Raw genomic sequence first — 27507 nt, forward strand, 5'->3', positions numbered from 1 at the left:
CAGTTCAGTTAGTAGCATCACTACTTTTAACTTTTAAAATGTTACTCGGCAACACTGTTTTGAACTATAGGCCTGCTTTAGTTTTGTGCAATGTATTTCTAAATCTACAAGCCATTTATTAAGCATTAAAGGATGCTGCGAAAATTTGCCAGTATAAGCCATAGTTTCTTCAGTCTTTTTGCATTTATCTGATTTAGCTGTTTTTCTCAACCTACTCTTTTTTTTTTTTTTTTCATCTTCATTTTCCAGTTGCAGTTGAATTTTTCTGATGCTATTTGTCTCTATATGTTGCAAGGCAGTTTATATTGATCCTTTGTCTGTCCCATCACTCCCAACTCTCTAATAGCGAGACGGTTTGAGACAATTCAATTCTTTGAGCAATAAATGAAGGTGCCTTAAAAATCCCACCTGAAAGTTAAAGAGAAAGCTTTCATTTTTCTCCCACTTGATCTAATTCTTTATATTTGGTATCCTGTTGGTGTTTAAATGACAACACAAACATATGGCCTTCTGTTAGTGGAGAAACGTTTGCAAATGAGGACCCTTTACATTTTTTCTCGATGCGCTATGTAGAAAACTACCTCTATAAATCAATTAAGCAAGCTTTTGTTTTCCCGGCGGGCTAGGCAGGGCCGAATGGGTGGTCGGCGGCAAATTGGATTGTGTTTTCAAGTGTCCATATGGTCACTGAGTGAAATTGACAGGAATAGAAATTGATTCTTTTTAATTAAAAGTAACCGTATCCTCAATCGAGTGGCACTTGCAAGGTAATTTTGTTAGTCCCCAGCTGTGATCCTTCAATGACAGACACCAGAGAAGAGATGGCGAAAAGGAGAAATGGAGAGGGCAGAAGGTTTGCATAAGGCAGAACGGCAATATCACAGCGATGAATTAAAGGACTGGTCAGTGGGGGTTAATGATGTGAGATTAATAGCTTAATTACGATGGTCGATCGCTGGGCCCGAGGCAGATCCCCAAACTCTCAGCTGTGGCTAGGATAACATGCTGTCATCTTATGACAGGATCATCCAGTGTCCTTGACTGAAGGACAGCCATAAAAGCTATTTGAACCATCATACGGATGAGTGTGTCATCCTCCCATGCCACTTACACCTTATAACATTGCTGCTGTGAGGATGACCTCATCGTCAAGACGAGATTAAAGCCTGCAGGACCCGAATGCATCACATGATCACCGTACATTATAATGTCATGTAGTGTGGTCCAAAAGGTTTATATATATATATATATATATATATATATATATATATATATATATATATATATATATATATATATATATATATATATATATATATATATATATATATATATATATATATATAATTATTATTATTTTTTTTACTCTTTTTAAATTCATATTTTGATATTGGATAGTTTATGATAAATGTTGGTTATCTCACTTATTTTTACATTTACATATATGCATTTAGAAGATGCTTTTATCCAAAGCGATTTTTTTTTTTGCCATCATATAATTGAATTGAATTAATTGAAGTAAGTTAGTAACACTAATTTTTAATACCAATTTAATGACATGAATATCCATTGTCATACTGTAGTTTATAATATTGTGATGCCTTGCAAAATAATTCATTTTCATTTTAAATGTGTAATTATTCATTTATTTACACAAAATAGTGCATAATTGAACGTCTCTGTAGATTAAACTTAGAATATCAGTGTATTATTTTTAGTAGTGGTCTCAGACCGTATATCTTTCCAATTATGAAAATCATGATTTTTCTTGTAGTCTATAGGCACAATGTCACATCAAATATATACTATGTGGTAAGAAAACATGCACAGTGCACATTGTCAAGAAGTTGCTGCATTGTCAAGAGTCTTCACCAAAAGCCCCTGTGCAGCATCTTAGAATGAGGGTTGTGGGGGCATTTCGGCTTGTTAATATCCATAAAGCGTTTTTATGTAATCACAGACATGAGAGGCTAATCACATTAGTACAGACTTGCGTCTGAGAGCTTATGGCATTTTGTTGTGGGGAATTCACGTCCCCTGCTTCTCATCAGCATTAAAGCTGGCTTCTCCTCATCCTCCACTGACTCCCATCATAACCTTTTTTCTCCTCCCCTTTGTGCTGACCCCATAATTGTCAATGACTAATGTTCTTTGTTCTTGTACAATGTGACCCACACACTTGGCTTGTTCAGGCCTCCAATATTGGGCAGGCTGGCAATATGAACCACATTTTATTTGTTGATCTTCTTCTGCGTTTCGTGAGTTGCTCTTCTAAACAGCTATGTTCTAACATTCTTGCTGAAATATGCACCACATGTTCAGTTCATGGTGCCTGGAGTAGAATATTTTTTTTATTTCCCTGGAGAACCTTTGTTTTTTTTATCGCTGTAGGAGGCTGCTTCCCAAAACTTGAAGAGTATTTATATTATGTTACCTGTTTGGGAAACCTTGGCCAGACTGTTTCTAGGTTAGATGCTTTTACTGCCCATATTTGGTATTGCCTACAAACTGCAGGCATGGAAACATTTGAGATTTTATAAGTTAAAGGGATAGTTCACCCAAATATAACATTTCTATCATTATGTACTCACCCTTAGTGTTCTCAAAAATATCGATACGTATTGATACTAGATTATCTGAACCAGCTGATACCAGCTGCCCATTCTCACTCTCCCTTCGTCTCCTCTCACTCACTCGTCTCATTCGCTCCAGTTGAGTAGGGCTTTTGTTTCGCATAATTGTACTCATTCCAGCAGGTTTCTTGCTCACACTAAAAGTGTGCACCACTGAACTATAAAAGTGGTGCACACATAAAGCCGCCTATCAAACATCTCGCTGGTACCAAATTGAGTTGTTTTTCATGGCTTATTGCGCTTAAATTGTCAAATACACAAGTAAACAGTCAGTTAAGGAAAGTATTTCTTACCCGAATACTACTTTTAGACCCACCTGAAAAACGTAAAGCCATGTTTATTTCCTGTCTTTTAATTCTATTGTATTTTTTTGTGCTATCATTCGCAATTTGTTTATTTGTTCTTATTTTATTGCTGACTGTTTACTTGTCCTTTTTTGTAAATTTAGTTCAACATTTAAAATAAAGCATCCGTGCTGTGTGTAAGCTATTGCAACAAAATTACCGAAATTGTCAAAAATATCTGTTGAAAAATGGCAGTATCGAAAATGGTATCGAATATCGATATTTTTCAAGGTATCGTATCGAAGTTAGAAATTCCAGTATTGAACACCACTCACTCTCATATTGTTTGAAACCTGTATGACTTTTCTTAATTTCTGGAACACAAAATCCAGTCCAGTGGAAATGAGCAGCTTGGACATTTTGAAGAAAAAAAAAATCTCCTTTTGTGTTCCATGAAAAAAAAAAAACCATTAAATTGGAACAACAAGGGTGAGTAAATGATGACTATTCCTTTTAATTAAATGAATCAGATATCTTCGTAATATATTTTTACAGTAGTTGAATGGTATAACTTTATTATTGTAATATAATGGTGTAATACAGGATTTTAGGTAAAGGACAGGATTTGGTCCAAAATTAGCATATCACACACCTGTATTTAGTCTCATGGAGTGTTTTGTAGTTGTGGATCTGCTACAGTGGGTTCATTTTAATGAACACCCCAGTCAAGTTCAGGCCCATTTGTATTCAGATCCCAAAAGGACTGTAATTAAATTTTCTACTGATTCATGGTGTGAAAGTTTAAATACTCAGACTTGTAGAAAAGGGCAAATGTAAAGATGTATAAGCAGTGAATGGATGGGTTTGAAAGGGGCCTTTATCTTGGGAAGCTGATTAGTTTGGTTAGTGTGGGTGAGAGGGGCTTTGGTTGTGATGGATGACGTAACTCATAACGGGTCCCCATTGATCCAGCATCTAGCCAATGATCTCCTCTCCAATCCTACATCCCTGTCTCACGTCCATCCGCCAGGAGCACTTAAGCTTTTTTCTGCCCACCCGCCAGTCAATGGCACAGGCTGTGCCAAGGTGACGGCTACCCTTTAACTAACAGCTTTAACTGCGCCCTGCCTCCCTCCTCTCAGCTCTCCCAAAGCTGTTTATGCATGAAGATGAAAAAGACTTTCAAAAACCGTACATATGCACACTCATTTAATATGAAAGGATAGGACTGTGCTGAGTAAACGTGGTACTTAAAGGAACACTCCACTATTTTTGAAAATAGGCCTAGAGTTAAACAGTTGAGTTTTACCGTTTTCGAGTCCATTCAGCCGATCTCTGGGTCTGGCGGTAGCACTTTTAGCATAGCTTAGCATAGATCATTGAATCTGATTAGACACATATCTAAAAAATATACCACACACACACACACACACACACACACACACACACATATATATATATATATATATATATATATATATATATATATATATATATATATATATATATATATATATATATATATATATATATATATATATAGTTTGTTATATAGTTATACTTAGTTATGTATTTAGTTAGGTATTTAGTAGCTTTATTATACCTGCAGTAAGCATGCCAGAACTTTTTGGTAAACAGTTGAAAAGGGCACGATTTTTAAAGCTTGTTTGAAAAATCAAAGAAAACCTCTGGCAGAATTCCCATTACTCCCTTTCACTGTAGCTGAGGCTAGAATATATCTCCTGCAACTCACCATCTACTAGATGAGTCCTCTGAGGGTAACGCTGGGTTAACACGGATTACGTGCAGGTCATAGCAAATAAAACAGCCAGATTTATGACCATTTATGTTTGTGTCATAATTACACCCTTCGGTAACAGCGTACCAGCAGTGTACAGACTCCTGAGGCTCTCTAGAATGGTCTCGGGCGATCACTTTGGGTTAACCTTTCCAAATAATTCCAATCTTGTGATATTTCATGGCTCCTTAATCTTTCATAGTGCCTGGCTGCCCTAAGCATTCAGAGTCACCCAGAACTTCCTGTACCTTCTGTCTAGAGGAGTTCTCAGCCTAGTGCTGCCTGCAAACCAGCCGTTATGCTCACTTATCTGTGTTCCCATGCAAACATTCCTCTTGTCCCTCTGCCAGTAGCGAGGCCTGGATGGCACCGGCCTATTGTGCGTATGCTTTCGGTGTGCTATGCTCATCATAACAATAGCCCTATGAGAAGCAAGTTGGAATGCACTCTCGTCTAGCGCCGGTTTGTGTTTTAATATTGATGGCTCTGTCTAAACAGGAAGGTTTTCTCTGCGAGGCAGAATAACTCTATTGTTCTATCATGAGGGCCGAATAATTAGGTAGTAACGATATTCCCTCATGATTGCCCGTCTCGTCTTTGATCCAATATCATGTCGACAGTGGGAAAGAGAGATAATGAGTCACGGCTTTGAAGACTCCAGGATGGGCACCGGTTTAAAGTAACGCTAAACCTCCGCTAAACCGCCTGGTCATATGATACAGCTTACCTCTATTAACAGGATGCTCTTTTTTCATCAGCTTGTCAAGACACATGAGGGAACATTGAGCTAATGCTTTTAGTAAATGATTTTTTCCCTCAGTGGTTACATGTGTACCCTCCACCCAAGCTGTGTAGGAACATTACTTAATCTTAATTTCTGTCAGTTCTGGCTTTCTTTTTTCTGTGGAACACAAAGGAAGATTATATGAATTAAGTGCTGGTCACTCTTTTCTGTGCAATTTTAATGAATTGAACCATTAAAAAAAGACACAGAAGCATTATAAAAGTATCAAAAATGTAGTCCGTATGAGTCTTCTAAAATAATTCGATAACTTGTGATGAAAATGTACATTTTCATTTGGAAAAACATGCTCATGTCTACATTTTTTGCAAAACTCTAAAAAAATGTACCTATACTCTACAGTTTGCAGCTGAGATACACACTAGTGGCAGTAAAACACCAACAACTTTGATTCCTTTTTACACACATTTTGAGTACAGGGAAAGATTAGCGATTAATATTTTCACGCAGTTCTTTGTACAATAATATGTTATGACCTCAAAACACTTTTACCATAGTGCATGATACATAAACTAATATATTTTGATGTTTGCTTGCACTTGTGATTTGCATGTGTGATTGAGTGATTGCGCATGAATCCGTGAGCTCATAGACTTGTACCAGCAAGCTAAAATGTCATGGTTGCTTCAGAAAAACACATTTTTATCTCACCCTTGTTTTAACACTGTCGGTAGGGTTTAGTCTAGGTGGTACATTATTTTCACTTACCCTTTAGCGCAACTCACCAAACATTTTATTTCCGAAGAGCTGCAATCCATACAGCAACCAACATAAAAAAAACGTAGCAAGATTCACATTAAACTGCTTCAGATAAAACTGAATGAAATTTTAGCATGACTCACTGGACGTTTTACGTTGAAAGTGTTGCGAAACGATTTGGCTGAAATTTCACCACAAGCCTGTTTTTCCAATGAACCTGTGTTGAAAATGTATTAATTGAAATTCTTCCCCTCCAGCGAGTTGTTAAATTCTATGAGCGAATCATGACTCAATAATCATATAATTCCGATTCATGAATGAATCTACAACTGGGTCATCTTAAAAATCTAATTCAAGAAGTATGATTTGTTCACAACATCACTACCCGTTTCATGAATTCTCAAGATTGTCTGTGAATAACAACTTAAATCTCTCACACAAAACATTTGTATAACTTTAGAAGAATGTGTGGACTACTTTTAGGGTACTTTTGCAATGTTTTTTGAAGCTTGACAATCTCAGTCCTCATTCACTTTCATCATTTTGAGTAGTGTCCTTCCACAGAAAAAAGAACGAGACAAGGGTTAGTAAGGGTGTACTCACACTAGGCACGGTTGCCTTGTACCGCGCCGGAGCGCGATTGTCCCTTCTCCCCACCTGGCCTGCACTCACATTGCACTTAACGTACCGGGCCGGAGCATGCTTATGTCATTCAGGATGCAACTTTTTGATTTGAAGAAGCATTTCGCTAATAGACTGCCTAAAAGAGTTATCATTTTCACTTGATTGCACTGCACGTATAAGAAGATTATTACGGAGGCAGCTGACTTTGAAGGAGTAATTTGCAAATTTACTCGCAAACTACAATTCATGTTCATCAATAAGGTGAGATCCAGGCCCATTATAAACCTAAATATACTTGATTTAATCGAAAAGTGTATCCAAGTATTAATAGTTTGGTGTTTGCTGTCGTAATGATAACAGTAGCGCACAGCTTTTCCGTCTTCCAAGCCGGCCTGGTCCGGTTAAACGAACTGCGCCCGGGCACGGTACGGAGCACTCACACTAGTCAACCGAACCAGGGCAAGTTTCAGATCGCCTAGTGTGAGTACACCCTAAACGATGACAGCATTTTCTTTTCTTTTTTGTCTGAACTGTCCCTTTAAGATTGATTCTCCAGCAGTGTCGTAGGAGGAAAGCCATTACTTTAATGCTCCTCACAGAGGGATATGCATAATTGTGCCCAGAATTTCTGTTCCGCACATTCTCCTAAATAATTTAATAACATTAGAAAGTGGCACACTCAACAGCAGACTAACACTGTAATCACTTAGAGAAAGAATTCCCACTGAGGATTGTTTTTCCTTTATTTTTTTAGTGCCTTACTTATCCGATAGTTTGTTTATCTCTCTTCTTCGGCCCATTGAATTCTGCTTTTCTCTCTCTCACGTCCTGCAAAAGCGAAGTGATGATAAGTTGCGTTTCAAATTTTCACAGCAGATCGTCACTTTGCCTAAAAGCATATCCGTCACGTGAGAGTTTGCCGCAGATGCCAATGCATTGGATTTAGCGAGGGAATTGTGCATGTTAATAAAGGAAACTGGAGATATTGAGCCGATAGAGCAAAATGACTGGCTTGATGTAGAGTTAATTGAAAGCAAAATCCTGTAAAAGGTCTGAAACCCCGTTAATGGACAAGTTTCACTAAAACAACCGCAGCTGATAGCATCAGACACATTTCCGCTCAGCGCACAAGGGAAAATGATAACTTGCTAATCTATTATTAATGAGAATGAATGGTTGGCTCCCTGCTTTGCGTATTGATCCTTGTACTCAATCCGGATCGGGTGTTTCTGCGTAGCGGGAATGCTGCTAATTGCCGGTGTCCATTTGTCGTCTCCACTCTAAAGCCTTTTTTCTTAAAAGCCGTATAAATGCTTAAAACATTCCTACAAAATTCAGATGCATTTTGCAACACAAGTCTCCTCCAGGGAAAGCCTTAAATTACCCATTTTGTAAATGGCTGTAACTTCATGACGCAAGACAAACCGTGTTCACAAGTAAAAGTAAAGTTCTTTCATCTTGATCAGGAATTTGCGGCTCACATGTCGGTCCCTTTCCTTACAATGGCCACATGCCACTGTCTAAAGCATGACTAGTCTGTAGGAAATAAATGTCAACAGGTGTCCAAGGCCACCTGTTCTGGCACCTGTGGATTTATTGAGTTGGTTAATACAAAAGGACTGGGACGACAGTAGAGCCACCTGGGAGGTCAGCGCCCAGTCCCTCTCATCTCCTATATGACCTGTGTTCTCAACAGAGTCTCTTTGAGCATCAAGTAACCCTGAGCCCTGAACCTCTCCTCTGTCAATTCACAAACATGTTGAGGGCACAACTGCACTACATCAATCTGTTAGCTTAGAGACTTTTGAGAGCTCTACAAATGTTTCAAGTGCACCTTAGATAATAGGGGCTTTCGCAACGGAAGAACCTTTTCATAGTTCCTCGAACTATTGGCGGAAGTACCCGGATTTTGGCGTGTTCGCACTGCAGGAACTAAGAGCGATTTTAGTTTGAGGAACTCCTTTTGGGGGAATTAAATTATGCTTCTATGTCAGAGTAGGGTCTAACCCAACACAATAGGAACTACCAGTGACGTAAGTGTGCGCTGATTGGCCGAACGCAGCTTTCTGATCTAATAACGTATTAGACAGGACTGTTAAACAGATCTGAAAATAATGAAGAGGCAAAATGTGATAGCTGTGTTCTCTGGCGTTCTCAGAGCTGTCGAAATAAAGGTCTGCAGAATAAATGTCACAACAAAAAGCATGGCTTACGTCACTTCAAAGATCCGACTGGTGGTGTGAACTTTTTGTCTCGGGGAACCATCCTGGTGGTTAGTTCCTAGAACTACCTGGTGCGAAAACCTCTAATATCACTGGCCACTGGAACGGTCCTCTTGATTACCAAATCAGTCAGTATTTTCCAATAAACACCACAATAAATGTAACTAATCTGTTTTGGACTGGGCTAGGATTTTTAGCCTGGATAAATATATATAAAAAAAAAATGGATCAAAACAATGATCTGTCTGTCTAGACCCTTATTATCTGCCTTTCCCCTGGACCTCCGTGGTTCATTCATGCATCTCATGTGCTTAAACTCTCAGCAGTTTATATGTACTTTAATTTGAAACATGTGCCCAGATGGGTTAATGCCCACTGATCCTAGCTCGTAAACAAAGGGGAAACCCCCCTCACGCCAATAGAAATGTCATGACAGATGTTTAAAGACTCTTGAATGTCAAACTGACACTAATCTCAAGCTTTAAATCACACGCACACCCAAGTATCCATGTTTTGGGAACTCCCAGCAAGGATACTGGAGAATCTTATTGGGGTTTTACCCATTAAACTAGCGGTAGCTAACCATCATGGCTGCATTGAGGAGGCCGTAAGATCCCAAAACTTCCTTGTGTGGGTATAATGGGATGAAAGTTGCCAGAAAGGCTTTTATGAGGGATGCATTGCTCTGTGGTGCCAATCAAAACGGTCTCCAGAGGAACCCGAACGTAAATGTCATTTAAATGTCAGGCCAGCCAATACTCCTGTGGGTCATAGGGGTGCTGGTGTGGTACACATTGGCTTAGATTTTACAATGGATACACATACAGGTGCATACACACAAACAGCCTCACAGTTGTGGGCGTTTTCATCTCTGATATAGCTCCGGTGGGGGTTATGTCCTAGAGCAAGGGCAGCCCAAGCCGCCCGGCGCACTGTAGTGATGTCTGCAAGTCAGTACTTCACCACCCTACCCGTAGGCGCTATGTTATGTTAACTAGGTATTGATTTTGTTTTCTTCAGCACTACCCTTCTGATCCTGAAGTATAAAGAAGGAAGGACACCACTGCGGTGTCACCGTATTCCCTCGGCTTGTTCCCTCCAAGAAAATCATATGTACTACCACATGTAGTCTCCACACCGCAGCAATTTATCTCTCCCTTGACTAACAGAGGATTAGATTCCCATCGTGGACCGCCCGCTAGGACACTGTGATCTATTCCAACATGTCCCGTGGTTCACTGGAGATGGTTCACTGTGATAATGGATTTTGCGTCCCCGTCCTTATGAACGAGATTATCAGAAATCATGGGGCTGATAAACTGAGATCAGGCTAAAGGTGGTTTTCAGGGTCTTGTTTGTGTATTTTATATTTAATGTAGGTGAAGTATTTACAGATGGGAATCCATGTTCTATTAGATTAAATAAGGTTGGGTTTCTGATCTGAAGTCGTCAGTGAATGATACTTGGGGAATTGTAAATACAAGTGTACATTTAGTATGTTTAATATTCACAAAGTAATTTTTGTTAACCTTTTTTCTTAGCTGAGGCAGTTGTTTTAACAAATTTGCTTTTAGTTTTAGTTTTTTTTTTTTTAATTCTTGATTCAGTATCAATTCGTGATGTTTTATTAACACATTTCGGGAGGAGCACGTTCAGATAATTAAACCTAATTAAACACAAGTGGAGCACGCTCAGATAATTAAAGCTAATTAAACACGAGTGGAGCACATTAAGCTAATCAATTTAATCAACGATAAGAGGTGTATATACAGTATACAGCAGATTTACCTTCTTTCGTTGACCGTTTTTATTTTAGCATCCCTCCACCACCCCATCTCCTCACTTTGATTTTAATAAACTCTTATTAGACGTCAACACAATCCATAATACAATACAGTCTAGTTCTAGACTATCTCTATCATGGGGGGGATTCTCTGGGTTTGGGCCACGCCAAATACGCATAATCTTTAATCTATTTAATATGATGTAAGTGTGAACTCGTGAAATATGTATATAGCCTACTGTACATATAAGGAAAAATAAGTTTGCCTTTAAGCAGTTATGATCTGCAATACTTTTTTGACCAACTAGATTAGATAGGCCTACATGTATATTTATTAAGGAGCCATACAGGCACCTAGTGTAAAATGGCATTACAAGTGAAAATTATTATTTTTCCAGCCACAAAATGACTCTAATTTGCCTCTTTGCATTGGAATTCTCTATGTTAACCTTAATTACTACACTAATTGTAATATAAATAATAGAGTTGGCAACTCTGACTTGCGGTCGAACTAACGCACCTTGTGTGTGTGAGTGAGTGAGTGAGTGAGTGAGTGAGTGAGTGAGTGAGTGAGTGAGTGAGTGAGTGAGTGAGTGAGTGAGTGAGTGAGTGAGTGAGTGAGTGAGTGAGTGAGTGAGTGAGTGAGTGAGTGAGTGAGTGAGTGAGTGAGTGAGTGAGTGAGTGACAGAGAGACAGAAGGAGAGCAGGGAAAGGAAATGCAGCTGAACTAATGTGCTGCGTGTTTTAAAAATGTATGAATAACGAAACGCAATATGTGGCTGCCGGTGTTGATTCTGTGGCGCACCGCCACAAATTAGTCTATGTGTGGGAAACACTGGTCTCTCAAAAAACTACTTGATACTCTTTCCAGACACTGAATTTTTTAATTTGTCCTTGCAGACCAGCACACATCTCATAAGGGCAAACACTGGCCTGATTGTCCTTGAAGATTTTTTCCCACCCTTGTGAGAGCAACTACAAAGAGTTTGCTTGTAGTTTTTCTTGATAATATCTGGATATCATGGTGTTTATATCTGGTTGTACCGTGAGATTCACCTTTCACCCGCATCACCCAGTATTTCCGTGGAATGTTGCGCACTAGCTGCGATTCTGCCAAATGTTCTTGTTCGCATCAATGTCTTCAAAAACTTGCCATTACATGTTTGAAATGACTCAGGTGAAACATGTGGGTTTTTATCTTCACACCGCCCTACCTGGCTTGAGCAGGGATGAAACTTGTCCCATTGTTGTTAGTATTGTACAGTAAATGCATGACAAAGACGCAGGGTGTGTGAGCTGCTCTCCCAGAAAGCCATGAGCTGCAGCGTGCTCCGACTGGCCTCTTTAAAAAAACAACCCCAATGTTGTTTGGCTACTATTTGTCAAAGCCATACCATTGTCATGGTTTTTCCTTTCGAATACAGATGTGTACAAATGTTTTCATTCTTTCTATGTCCACGTGTGAGTGTTTGTAAATTCTTGAGGCTATTTTTGGCTGTTGAATCATATTGTGTTCATTTTGTGTTTTTTAGGACTGCCTTTTTAACGCTTTTAATTTTGTGTGATTATAAAAATTGATAAAAACAAATTCTGTCAGTTTGACATGTAAAGGAACAATATGTAAGATTTTTGGATTAAAATATCCAAAAACCACTAGAACAATGTTATATATTTTGTTGACTTGTGTACTACCCAAATGTTTAAATCCTGAGAAATAAGCAATTTTAACCAGGACATGGACCATGTTCGTGCGTCGCCTATCAATGACATCATACTCGATTTCCTGTTTTATTTTGTAGAAACCATGGAAACACTAAAGACACTTTAATAAAGTATGCGTTTTATTAGACAGGTGAGTAACTGTGTGGAGACATTCATCGACAGAAAACAAATCATTGTTATATGGCTCAACACAGTTAGTCTTGTTGTGTAAATCTTTTTTTTCTTGGTTTACTGTGAGTACCGTGTTTTACCATGCCTAATATCGATCTAACTTACTGCAGTGTCCAACAAGTGTCTCATAGTAGCTGCGGATCGAACGCACAGAGTAGCATAACATAACTTTCAACACACTCAAATGTATGTAATATGATAAAACAGCGCTGCGTTACCCCACATGACCCCACACATGACCATAATGGAATATTGACCATTAAATGTCATTAATGGATATTTTATAAGGCTGTCTGTGTTTAAACTTCAATGTGATTTCATAAAATAAAATAAAAAAGTGACAAGATAGCCAAATAGACAAAGTGCGAGCCAGGGTTAACAATGTGCCGGATGGGGCCAATAGCCTCGGACCCCAAGCAATCATTTATTAATTTGTGTCAGGAGTGCACATCAATAATTCTGAATCAAACTGGTATTTAGTGCATCATGATCTCACATAAAAATAGGACACAAATACTTATTCAGTTGCGCCTGCTTCCATTTATTTGTGATCACATTAATGGACAAACCAAGTCTAAAGGAGTAAGCATTTATAAAAATATTGATAAAATATATGTTTACGTCAATTAGCTTTTTGAATGTCGAGGTTAGTTGGTAGCCTGGTATGATAACATGTGAAATGAGTAGTGGTGTTGACCGTCTCCTGACTCGGTTAAACTCTGCTGTCACTCCTCAAGCTCCAGGCCCCTACACACAAAGACGCATTTAGCTGTATACAGATTTTGTATTGTTTCGGCATTTCATCCAGGCAGTTTTGGGAGCCTGAATCTACTATTTTTTGAAACCCGGTCCCAGAGTGGATGAATCTGAAAACGTCACCCTTTCATTTCCATGTGTACAGCCAATCCGTATATTTTGTGAAACGATGATGTCATCACCCCACGTCTCGACCCTAGTCAGACACCACATGCGCATGCTCCAAGTCTTCTTCTCCATTTTTAGTGTATCTCTGTGGCAGAATTACAGCGCCACATACTTGTCTGGCATGAATACTACATCGTTTTGAGTCGGTTTCAGTGGATATTTCTTGAGACGAGAAAAAAAAAAACGATTGGATAGTGGCCCCGCTTTGACCCAAAGTATTTTCCGGGCCTAAAAACCCTGGACGTTGGCACAGAGGAGGCCCGATCAAGCCCCGGAAGTGACAGTGGAAATGCGACTGGCCCTGGCACACACATAATTAATCATACTAAATGAATGTGTTAAATTGACATCTCAATATCTAGAGTTCATCAGAATGCAGAGTTCTCGAAACGCTGAACTATTTTTGTATCGACACATCGTCTTAACGTGCTGCTTATGACTGCCTCATTGACTTTTAAAGACTTTTTTTAATAAGTTGTCATTACAATGTTTATTTTGGCAATAAGAATCTGTCATACAGGGAATGGGACGTTCTGAGAAGTGTGAGAAGTACTACGTTTTGTGCGACCACAGTCCAGGAACTAATGGCTGCTCTCTGTTTTTTTTCTTCTTCTTTTCACCTCACTTTTCAAGGCTTGCCAAATTTCATCAAATCTCCAGAGGACCAGACGGGGATTTCAGGAGGAGTGGCATCCTTTGTGTGCCAAGCAGCGGGTGAGCCCAAGCCTCGGATCACATGGATGAAGAAAGGAAAGAAAGTTAGCTCCCAGCGCTTTGAGGTGACTAACTGTCTTTCCCTGCCTCTCCTTACCATGTCAGTGTCTCTCCCATGCCACATCATCATGATGCCTTTCTTCTTTCCATCATCAGGCATTTGCGCAACACTCTTGTTTTTCTTCTTGCGCTCTTATGCTGATATATTCTTTTGTGTTGCCCTCAGCTACCTCACACCCCTCTGTGTTGTCCCTCTATTCCCTTCGGCCTATTTCCTGTTCTATCTGTGTTAGGATTTGAGTTGAGATCTAAATGTACCTCTTCATGGTTTGGGGTCAGTATGAAGCCCCATTATTTAATGAAGAATAGCAAATAAATAAAAAAACTCTAACTTTTCAGCTATTTCAAAGCAATGTTTATTTATTTATGTTACAACAAACAAAAAAGTATTTGACCTATTTCAGAGAAAAAAAATATTGTTACTTTTTAATTTATTTATCCATTTCAGTGGAAAAAATAAGTGAAAAAAATAATAAATAAAAAACACTTACCTTTCACCTATTTCAGATAAATGTGTATTTATTTATATAAAAAAAAAAGTATTTCACACTTTCAAAAAAGTATTAACCTATTTCAGAGACAATAATATTGTTACATTTTATTTATTTATTTATCAATTTCATCGATTGCATTTTATTTAAAAATATGCAATGAAAAATAAATGTTGTTTGAGAAATAAATATTTAATTTATTTTATAATGTTTTTATTTGTTTATTTTAGAATTTTAGAAATTAAAACTGTGAGCCCAAAATACTTTAAAAAAACATTTAAAATGTCAAACCAACTGGTAATACATTTATTGAAACCGTTTTCATAGATTTTTAGGTGTGTCTTCAGTGTCCAAATACTTTTTGAAGCTGCTTTGTCAAAATATATTGAGAGAATTTTGAGGCAAATACACACAGATCTCCATGTGGGAGGAGAACACATTAGCCTAAATACACAAAATCTATCATTCTTTACGTGTCCTAGACATTCCAGCCCCATACACACCTTGCTGACTTCAGGTCTTCTGCACCACAACAGGGCTGTAAAATATGATATGTAAAAGCATATTTTTTACACATGAGAAAATAAAGCCCATTCCATCAACACAATATCCGCCTGGGATAGACGTGGCAGTTCTAGGAGAATAACTCCAGACAGTAGTTGGCTGAAAGTTCAGAGGGAGGTGATTAAAGACCCACCGCTCTTTGAAGATATATGATCTGTCTGAGGGTTTGTCGTAAATTTAAGAAGAGAAGAGAGAAAAAAATGTGACTATGTGTCTTTCTTTCTCAGGTGATTGAATTTGATGACGGTTCGGGCTCAGTTCTCCGCATACAGCCGCTGCGCACTCACAGGGATGAGGCCATCTATGAGTGCACAGCCGCCAACAGCGTGGGAGAAATCAACACCAGCGCCAAACTTACTGTGCTGGAAGGTGAGACGTCCCACTGGGCATTTGATGGCCCTTGCTTTGACCAATATTTCATAAATGTTCTGCCTTTTTTGCATGAGCTTTTGCCTTCAATTGGACAGAATAGTGGAGAAGTGACAGAAGATGGGGTGGGATTATGAAATGACCCAAGCTTGATTTGAACACTACCCACCAAGCCACGCTTAATCCACTAGCCATAACAAGTGATAGGATTATGAATTATAAAAAAAAAAACAATTAATTATAAAAATATTAATTAAATATATGTTTACATTTTAATTATTGATATTTCATAATTATTCATGATTTTATCACCTTTTATGTCACAATAGTGGATTGTGCATTGATACATTTTGGGGAAAGCAATGTAAAATTAAAACACTGACAGTATTACATGAAAGATAAGCAACAATGTGATCCTTCATAAAAATGTTGGTCACATTTTTCAATAAGGTCCTATTAGTTAATGTTACACTCAACAAAAATGTCTACGCCTTTTTTTAAGATTTAAATTAATTGATTTCAATTAAATTACACAATTTAATTCATAGTAAAATCCTGGCATATTTATTTGAATAATTGATTAAGGATTGTTCAATTATTCAATTAAAATATGTAAGGATTATTCAATTCAATTTGATGGAATTGTACTATTAATTGAAATGCGTAAATCTTTAAAAAATAACAAAATGTCGGTGTAGTTAATGCTTTAACTAACACATTTTTACAGTATGCATTAATCTTTGTTAACGTTAGTAAATACAAATTCAACTGTTCATTGTCAGGTCAGGTCCATTAAATAATATTAACAGATGCAACTTTTGATTTTTATAATGTATTAGTAAATGTTAAAATTTACATTTAACTAAGACTCATAAATGCTTTAGAAATATTTTTCATTGTCAGTTCATGTTAACAAATGTATTTAAATGTTAACAAATGGAACCTTGTTGTAAAGAATTGCCAAGATGGTTTATAAAAATATATAGAGAGTTATTATCAGTAAAAAAAAGCAGCAGGCTAAAAAAACAACTTACTAATAAACTAGACAAACTAATATAAATTTTGAACATTAATAAAGACAATTAAACAGTCAGTAATACAATAAATTGGCAATATAGCACAAATAAATACAACTGAACAAAGTTCGGTAAAATAGCACTGCATAGTTTTCTTTAAAAAAATATAGATTAATCCTTACAAAAATTATTCAGTCAAGTGATTTTATTTTTCTTTTGTTCTTTGATTAACAGTAATGACACAGACAGCAGCAGATATATTAGGCTGCTGTCACTTTAAGACCTAATGCACGGATCCAATATACTGTTACACATGCACTTTCTTTCTCAACTGTTTACACTCACTTAAGACATAACCGACTGTGTTTACAAGGATATTTTGACATCATTTTGTGTGTTTGTCCATCCAGGTGCAAGAAGACGCGAAAGAGAACTCAATTCAGTATTCTTGCACTATATGAGAAGCTTCTTTTTGTGTGCACGTGCAAGTGCCGAATTGAGTTTTCTTTTGCATCTTCTTGCACTTGAATGGTTTAAAACCACATTAAAATGCGCACACAGGAATCCATTCCTGACCTTAAGTATCAAAATTGGAATAGATGTTCGATTCCCAACCCTATTCACCAGCAAATTTTGGACATAGGTGTTTTGTCTATCATTAAAACAGCCACATCTGAGGCAGTAAGTGTATCACATTACGTTTTCATCAACTTACAGGTTATAAAGTTTACTGTAGCTATGTGGGAGTTTTTCTGTCATTGTTATTGAATATGAAGTGCTTCTCACAGGCTATTTTAGACAGTATTGGTTATGACTCAACGTCAAATGCTAGACTAAGAGACTCTTCTCAGCAGCTTAAACACATGAAACCTTTATATAGTGTTTCTTGAGTAAAGAAAACACTGTACTTATTCAAAGAACTAGTTGCAAATTGCATTGCAAACAAGCAGAGATGGTCTGAACTGTGTGAGTTATGAGGTTGGAGTTAAGAGGTTTGGTCAAAAGCTCTTTTTAATACTTTTCATTGATTAAAACCCACAGACAGACATAAAGGGTGTCCAATAGTAATGATTTATGGAAAAAAAAATGTAATGTGAAGATACGGCTTCTGCCCGACAGCGTCGATATAGTGTCTTGCGTCAATCGTAGTGTCTAAGTATTAGGTTGTTGATCCTGATTTAAGAATAACCTCCTGACCCATTTTTCTATGCAAGCCATTGGATCTTGCCCCTTGTTTAGCGAAACATTTATCTGCTTAGAAATAAGAGTGAAGCATGATGTGGGAATTTGAGAACGTGTTGAAATGTCAACAATTCAACCACTACTAAAATTAATATCTTAAAATATCCCTCAGAATTCCGTCTGACCCCCACCCCAGCACCATGTGTTTGGTATTACACACGTGCCCCCAGTGTAATCCCTTTTAATCTTATTTTTCACCTCCGTGTATGAGCAGACAAAGGCCATTTAGCTGAAATTAGAAGCCTCAAATGAAGAAATCATCTGATGAATGCTGAGTCCTGTGGCCCTGTTCAGAGAAAAAGAGGGAGAGAGAGGTGTCATATTCAAGGCAGGCCGTTTTGCTCTTTTAGCTGCTTTCCACAACAGTGAAGTGGATAAGTTGGACGCCCACAGGATCCTGCAGGACAGAATGAACTCTATTTATAGCTCATTGTTCATAGCGAGCAATGCATCATTTGTGTCCTACAGCAATGCTGAAAGACCAGCACAAAGGAGAAGTTGAATGATAATGATGTTCTCTAATGACTTACTAAAGGATGTCCTCTGCGGCACATTTGGAGGGTCTTGGGAATCTCTGCCAGAAATTCAGTCGCCTCATCTTAAACTCATAGAAATTATATTAGGCTGAAATATGACACATTCATTTTCATCACCGTTTAACCAGTAGAATGGTGGTGCTTTTACTGCTTTAAATACAAAAATACAGTGTTTTTTTTCTTAGGCAATAATAGCATTCTATTTTTCTTGGAAAAGTCGCATGGTATACAAATATGATGATAATTCAGTACATTATGATCTATTTCACAGTATACCTTCAGCCAGACATTATCAAAAAATAAACACGGACAGGATTATCCGGACCCTCAACATAATGGGGTTTTGTTTCATGCATCTACTTAGATTAATAAGGACAACGTTTAAAAAAAAAAAAAGGAGATAAAAGGAAACACAAAGTGATATGAGAGACAAGAAGTGAGCACATCTATGTGGGAAAGCAGTTGTTGAGGAGTTCAGCAGTAATTATCCAACATATGACCACATATCGCATGATTGACCAATTAGTATAGAATTTCAGAGTGCAGTGTAAAAAGCAGTTAAGCATAAAGCAGCCTTAAGCAATAGTGTTTGTTTTTTTCCCCCCTTTTTTTTTTGTTGTAGGGGTGTGCGATTATATATCGTCTGTGATAATATCGTAATTGTTGTTTTAACGATGTGCAATCTGACATTGAGTATATCCCTCACACACACCCAGAGAGTGCACACATAGGCTAGGCCTATGTGATGTAGGCTAGTCTTGTAGATTAGACTAGTGTGGGTGCACATTTACAGTGCACGCTTTCACTGCGTTTTAGTTTATATTATCTCCAGGCATCAGCATACAGCATATACCACTAAACAAGAAGTTAATAAGTGACTTACATTTTAGACACCATGTTGCCTGTTTTTGCCAATAGTAATAGTTCAAAACAAAGCCACAGCACTGTAATTGCGTCTAACCCAGTGTTTCCTTACTGAATGAATCAGCATTTTGAACAAATCAGTTGAATAAATTATTCGATGACAGAAGCCCTGTCCCAAATGGCACACTTCATGAGCACTTTCGGTCTTGTGGACTTACAAAGGTTGCTGTGTGCGCGTGTCCGTTAAGTCCATGAGACCGCAGGGTGTCCCATTTGTCATTTTAGGTCTCAGAAGGGTGAGGTCAATATACGGCCTTTTGCCAAGCCCGCACTGGTGCGGTTACGCAGCGGACTTCTTCCCGGCAGTCAAAGCGGCATTACGTCGTGAAAGTGCGAACTCAGAGGAAGACCGTGAGGGTTTAGGGTGCTATTTGGGACAGGGCCCAAGAGAGATTAAGACGCTTCGTTCCTGAATGAATCAGCCGTTTGAATGAATCGGTTGAATCTCAATGACTTGCTCGTTAACAGTGACTTGCTGCCACCTACTGGCCGTTTTAATTTCACATTTAAAGTATCTTCATGTTTTAAATCATTTCAAATATGAATATTCAATGTTTTATGTTAGTGTAAGGGCAGGTTTCCTTTCAGTCGCTGTCGTCCGACGTACGTCTCCGTTCCCTCCATCAGGAGACGTTATTCATTTGTCACCTCTGAGCTGCATTAAACAGTGTAAATGCATCTAAATGCCACTTCTGATTAGAGGTCTGCACCAGTGTTAATATCATTGACGAATAATTTTCGTCATAATTTTCGTCAACAACCTTTTTTCACTGACGAAAACGAGACGATAACTAAATAAAAACGAGTGTTGGATGACTAAAACTATGACGAAAACTTACTGTCATTTTCGTCAACAAATAAAAACGAGACGAAAATGTTAGGGAGGGTCGATTAGGGAAGAGATCCAGTCAGAACTGATGTCCTGTGTAACAGATGCGCACATTTAATTTGAACGTGCTGATCTAACCGCTGCAAAACACAGAGCTGTTATGCTTCTCCAGGCTCACGCATCCCCAATACAGCGCTCCAGAGTGGTTCACAATCATTATGCCACGCAATTGTATATGAACTAATGCTGATGAATAATGACAATGTTTACTTTATGATGATTATATAGTAATATGTTTTAGACGGTTGTAACAATGCATATTTTATCTCCTGAACTTGAATGAGCAGCTGCAACTGCAACAGAGACGCAGCAGACATTTCAAAATAAGAGTCCCGGTGTATTTCGAGCTTGTTTATAATTTAAAAGTCACGCATTATACAGTATATTAGTATTTGGTTACACAATAAACTGTATTTCATTTAAATCCCATTTAATTCATAGTCAGGAGGAAAGACCAGTATTTGACACATACTGTATTCTATAAAGTATCAGGGTTAATATAATAGTTAACTAAAACCATAAAAAAAATAACTTGAAATTAAATAAATGTTAACTGAAATTAAAAATAAATAAATAAAAAAACTTATTTGAAGCTTTAGCTTTACCTGATATGGCCTACTAACTAAAATAAATATAAAGTTATAAAAACTATATAGATGTTTAAAAAAAAAAAAAAAAAGAAGTGAATTGAGCTCTCTTTCGTGTATTTTTAATGTCAAAAACAAAATGATGTCAAAATTACATGGAGCTTAAATGCTTAATGTCTTACAATTTAACTAAACTCGTTAGATTTTAGGAGACTAAATCTACAGTAGATTTAGTCGACTAAAATCTTATGATATTTAGTCGACTAAAACTAGACTAAAACTAAAAACAATTCAGGTGACTAAAATATGACTAAAACTAAATCAAAATTTGCTGTCAAAATTAACACTGGTCTGCACAGGCTTTAAACTGAAACGCGAACCCGGCCCATACCTGAGATCATTTAACCCGACCCGACCCGACCATTGCGGCAGTGGTTCATGTAGGTTGTCTACAAACTGGAAGGTTGGTGGTTCGATCCCCGGTTCCACCTGAACAAGTGTCGAGGTGTCCACGGGCAAGACACCTAACCCCAGCTGCTCCCGACGAGCTGGATGGCGCCTTGCATGGCTGACACCGCCGTCGGTGTGTGAATGAGTGTATGAATGGGTGAATGTGAGGCAAATGTAAAGCGCTTTGGATGGCCGTAGGTCTGTTAAAAGCGCTATATAAATGCAGTCCATTTACCATTTTACCATTTACCATTACATTTACATGCTAAGCCCGAACTGACCCGAACCTGAGGTCCGTTTCTCACAGCAAATACCATTTTGCTTGCAACCGTAAACAAATACATGTACAAACACAGGCACAGGGGCCCCATCACCACAACAGTAAGAGAAAAAGCACAGACTTACCAATTTTGTAACTTTGCTGTGGTCAAACAGGTGTAACGGTCACAACATTTCTCTGGAACTCAAACTTTACACTTCAAGTTCACGCAGTGTTGCTAAACTATTTACACAAATATATCCTTCTTAGTAGCCTACGAGTTATAAAGGAAGAGAATGGCATCGACAGTTGATCATAATACTTCCAGAGGGCAGCTTTTCCTGCATCATTTGAAACTGTGATAGGTTTTCCCTCAGTCATTTTTTGCATTATCGCACTCATGGTTAATGTTTGCTTTTTGTGTTATGGCATGCGCAAAAACAGTTTTGTGATATAAATGATATAGCCTATTATAAGGATAACATAAAAATTATATAGATAGATAGATAGATAGATAGATAGATAGATAGATAGATAGATAGATAGATAGATAGATAGATAGATAGATAGATAGATAGATAGATAGATAGATAGATAGATAGATAGATAGATAGATAGATAGATAGATAGATAGATAGATAGATAGATAGATAGATAGATAGATAGATAGATAGATAGATACCATCGGGCTTGGGTTGGGTAGCAGACCTCTACTTCGGATGCAGCTTCTGTGTTTCCTCTCCTTTGCAAGGAGGAATTTTGTTGATATTATTTAATTAGATTGGAAACAGCCCTATTGTGTCTTATTAAAGGTCCCATGGCATGGCATTTTTCTATTATTTTATAGTGTTTCCTGAGGTGTACTTATATTGTTAGTATGATTTTTACATCATAAAATGTCATAATTTAGAAATAAAAGGCATTTTTTCTATACTGCTGTTTGCCCTGTGGCTGACTGCCCTGCTTCAAGAGGCGTGTCTGCTGTGAGACTTCAGGAAAAACGCCCACTGTTGTGATTGGCTGACATCTTTGCATTTTAAATGAGCGGAGGGGGCGTGGTTTAACGAGGCACGAGCAGGCACGAGTCTGCCAGAGACAGATGGACCTGTGTTCACTTCACATCAGTTCTCTCAGCATGTCTCAGTTCAGGGTGAACTGTTGTAGTTACTAGAATATACTTCAGGTTATTAGTTTATTTCTAGTCAGAGGGGCTGTCACTCATGTCAGAAAGTTAGTAAATTATGGATCAGCGCTGACTCGAGACGCGAACCGTTTAGAACGATTCAGTCCGATTTGGTGAACTGGTTCGGTTCACTAAAAAGAACCGATTCAAAAGAATGATTCGTTCGCGAACAGGACATCACGGAGACGGAGCGATTGCTAACAAAGTTATTTATAGTAACTACTGAGTTATGAGAGCGTTGTCTGTCAGCGCGAGTTTATTGTGTTTGTATCTGAGAGTTCTGAATAAACACGAGTCCCAGTCACACCGAGTCCTCTTCATCATTATTCTACCAACTTTGTAACACATGCAATGTACCATTACAGCGAGATGAACGAGTTAGTAAGTTTGATTAAAGCATTATTTCTAGATATGTTCCAATCATATGAATAGCGTCAGTGATGCGCATTGAGTAACTTACACAGCGCAAACAAAGACACAACAGCAGTAATCGAATGTAATCCAGTTTATTGTGGGGAAAGCTGGCTAGCCTAGCCCAGATACCCTCACGCTTACCCCCCTTCTGCTTAATCTCACGCCGCGTTTGGTGCCTCCGCTGTGGGCCAGATGCAGTACTGGGGGTCGGGGATGTTGAAGGCCGAGCTTCGGCGTGTGTGAGGTTTATCTCTAAAGATGTTACTGCTGATGTTAAACAGAAAAGACTGTATGCACATTTTAGAACAGATAGACGCGACGAGGACGTACAAAACACTGACTCACAAGATAGAAAACACGAAAACACCGTTCTGTCGGGAGAGAGAGAAGCCGCAGCGTGTGCACGAATAATAAATAATTAGCTACACATCAGAAATCACTGATCACAGATCAGAAGGAACTGAAGAAAGACTTCTGTTTTCATTTGTACATCCAAACACTGAGAAACTGCCAGTTCACTCGTTCACAAGTAACGTTAATGATCTCGAGTGTTTGCATGGGCGTGGCAGATTCTCTGGGCGGGGGAAAGGGAGGAAACCGTGCCTGCTTGGACGTCAAACCAGGAGGCTTCAGGATTGGCTAGTCTGGCCTGTCATTTTCTCAAAGGCAGAGAGAGACAGCCAGAACTCGGGTTTACACCGATCAACATTTCTATCCACTTGGGGACAATATTCAGGCTAGGGGAACTCATATTAATGTTGAAATACCTCATAAAATGAAAATTTCATGCCATGGGACCTTTAAGATAATTAAATTTGATTACATTTATGAAATTGACAAAAGAAGCATGCAAATAATTAGGTTTAAAAATATATATTCTTTAAAGGTAAAAATGCCCATAAAAAGTTTCAATTCAATTGAAACGTATTGGAAAAGATGATTTCTGTCACTGCTGTGAACTGACCAGCACATAGAATATGAAGAATATCTAAAACTTTAGGAGTCAGCTGACCACGGCAGTCCTAAACCTGCCAATGTACCGGCACAATAACACACTCAGCAAAATATTGTTTAATCGTTATCGAGAAAATCGCAGAAAATAAAATATCGAGATATAATTTTTGTGTCAATATCGCATACGCCTGTTTTGTGTTTTGTTTTGCTTTTCTTTTCTTTTCTTAGTTTTTTTTGTGGTTTGAAGTTTGTTTTGTGGTTTGATTTGGTTTGGTTTGATTTGTTTCGTCTGGTTTGGTTGAATGTGGCAAGGTGCCAGAAAAATAGACTTAATTGCTCAAACAACAAGCCATTATGTGCTTAAGAGAGTTAAACTTCTTAAAGTTGAATGACCTGGTTTACAGACTTCGTTAATCTGCAAGAACTTGTTTAAGTCACAGGAATCACTCCCACCTGAGTTTAGCTGGTCAAACACAGCTTAGTAATATGTGAGTCACTGCGTCTGCCTTTCTAATTAGCTACTTGAATCTTATCGCTAAACAATTAATGTGAACTTAACATAATTGATCCCAATTTAAACAGATGGCAGTTACAAGAGCATTTCTTCTGTGATTATGATTTGTATGGATGCTCTACAAGCATGAACAAGTCCTTTTCCTCGGAGGGCCACTGATGCACCCTAACACGCCTTCAGGGCTTGCACGTCGCCGCAAACTGCACGTCGTGTGGAATACCAGCAGGTTTCATTTCAACTTCCAGGCTGCGCTTCCACCAAGGTTGTGGGCGTTAGTTGCTCACAGCTGTTGCCTGTTGAATAAAAATTTGCCATGCCTCTCTTGTAATCGCATTGTGCGGATGCCAACATGGGCCTCTGTGTGAATTCATAATGACTTCGTCTAGCTGCACCCCATTTGCACTCCTCATTTCTCTTTAGCAGAGAAATTTGACATTACTGACACTCAAGGACTGCAGTGAAGACTGAATGCAGAGCAGTTTGTTACATGTGCCTTTTGCATTTTTCAGTTTAATGATTTTCATTCCATCCGCTAAATCACAATCAGAAGGTATAATTCTGGGTGAATGTGGCCAAGAACTTCTTCCTACCATCCCTCCAAATGGTAAAAATAGTTACTCTCTCATGTTTGGCTTATTCTTTTCATGCTCTTGTCTTGTGTCAGACTGACGTGATGACGTGCATGCTTTCATGTATTATATAGTGAGGAATTAGAAAGACTCCTGTCGTCCTCTGAACCCACCAGGAATGCTTTTAAATGATGGATCAGTGGAATATTTCTGTACATTGAAGAAGAGGTTTTCACACTAGAAATCCTTTTCAAGAGCTTCACGGCTACGTGCTCCTGGAGTTCTTGTTTTTCTCATACTCAATAGTGTAATTAGTAAACATCACTCGTGTTGTCAGTGAATACATATTGAATTGGCAATTTGGAGAAAACTCCATGTTTGGGAATCGTAACGATTCTATTGCTGATTTAGATTCCGTTAACAATTCTTTTTGCAATTTAAAGGAAGCGCAAATGAGCAATTATTACAATTCATATTGCATTCACTCCCCTCAGCTACCTGTTTGGTCTCAGACTACAGAACTGGGCTCCCAAAGGCATTGGTGGCAATTGTTCTATGATCAACTTAGGCTTACGATGCTTTTGGGAAACGCAACCCTGTTCAGTTCTTATCAAATCAGATTATGTTATACAATTCTTTGGAAAAACAGGTTATTACTTGTTCACTTGTATTGCATCCAACAGCTTCGCTGTCTTTATCTCCCCTAAATCTTTATACCTTAAGTCAGTGTTTTTGTGTTAATTTACCAGTTCACTGTTTGTGAAACATGTCATGTGTTGCACATACAGTATGTGGGAGAGGTATAAAGGAGTTTTTCCACTGAAAAGTATTCATGAGAAACAATGAATCACACTTTTGAAAGTTGATTCACTGCAGATAGAAAATAAAATGCATGCTTATTGTTTTAGGAGGCTCTGCTTTTATTCCAATGTTTGTCCGCATTGGTGAAACAATGCAAATTTTAGAATTGTTTAAGGAATCAAATGTCATGAAAATCAGTTGTTTCTGTAATTTATTTATTTCTATTTTTAAGGGGATAGTTCACCAAAATAATGAAAATTACCCCATGATTTACTCACCCTCAAGCCATCCTAGGTGTATATGATATTTTTCTTACAGACGAATACAATCGGGGTTATATTAAAAAAAAAATCCCTTGCTAATCCAAGCATTATAATGGCAGTGAATGGCAGCCCAAAAAAAGTGCATCCATCAATTATAAAAGTAATCCACACAGCTCCGGGGGGTTAATAAAGGCCTTCTGAAGCGAAACGATGGATTAGTTCGGAGAAAAATACCCGTTATAAAGTAAAAAATATCTAGCTTCCACTGACGTAGTGTAAGCTTTTTGAACTGTGAGAGGCATAGACATTTTTCTTTATAAAGTTTTAACTATATATATAGCTGTATTTAGTACTTTTATAATGGATGGATGCACTTTTTTGGACTCCCATTCATAAATATTTTTTTCCCCAGCTAGTCAAGTACAGGCAAAGACCACATCGGGTCCAATCCCTCCCAATGTTAGTTTGAAATATTTTTCCAGCTAGTCAAGTACAGGCAAAGAACACGTCGCCCACCATTTACTTAGACCATTTGTCATCAACTGTCCCACATTAGAATGTGTCTCATTACAACAGGCTTTTGAATTTTTTCCTGACTTGAATGACAGTTCAGGTAATTTTCCTGAATAAAAACTTTTCGTTTTCCTGGAAGGGCATCATTTGCTTATGCACATTCCAGGGAATCGCTCTCACGCAACACACACAGACCCTCTCTCCAGGTGTGGTCTCCAACTGCTTCCCTGGCTTCAGTCAACGGTCCGTGTCACGAGTTTAATTTCTCCCACCATCTGCTGGCTTGAAGCCCAGCGCTGTAGATCATGAGCGTTTGACAGTTACAAACTGCGTCTGTCGAGCGCGGCCTCTCCCAAGGACTCGTGCAATATGGCTGGGTGGATTCACTCACCTGGAGTCTTCGTCGGCATCCCTGCCGCATTTTCGAGGGCTTTGCGGTTTAACTTAAATTACTGGTTTTTGAATAAAGAGTTGCAGCTTTAACCTGAGGCTTGATGCACAATCCAAATTAAAGGCTGTTTCCCTAATTATGA

At 38.2% G+C, this 27507-nt stretch overlaps 1 protein-coding gene across 5 annotated transcripts in view; it reads left to right on the forward strand.

The window, feature by feature from the left end:
- Window positions 1-27507, forward strand: part of ptprfb (protein tyrosine phosphatase receptor type Fb) — a 151903-nt gene that overhangs the window by 23265 nt on the left and 101131 nt on the right. For all 5 annotated transcript variants that reach the window (XM_079818541.1, XM_079818542.1, XM_079818544.1 and 2 more), the window contains exons 3-4: window positions 14296-14441; window positions 15719-15860. In XM_079818541.1, coding sequence (XP_079674667.1) covers window positions 14296-14441; window positions 15719-15860 — 288 coding nt within the window. The remainder of the gene's footprint in view (window positions 1-14295; window positions 14442-15718; window positions 15861-27507) is intronic.

This window comes from Gobio gobio (assembly GCF_949357685.1).
Source record: "Gobio gobio genome assembly, chromosome: 6".
NCBI classification, from domain to species: Eukaryota; Metazoa; Chordata; class Actinopteri; order Cypriniformes; family Gobionidae; genus Gobio; species Gobio gobio.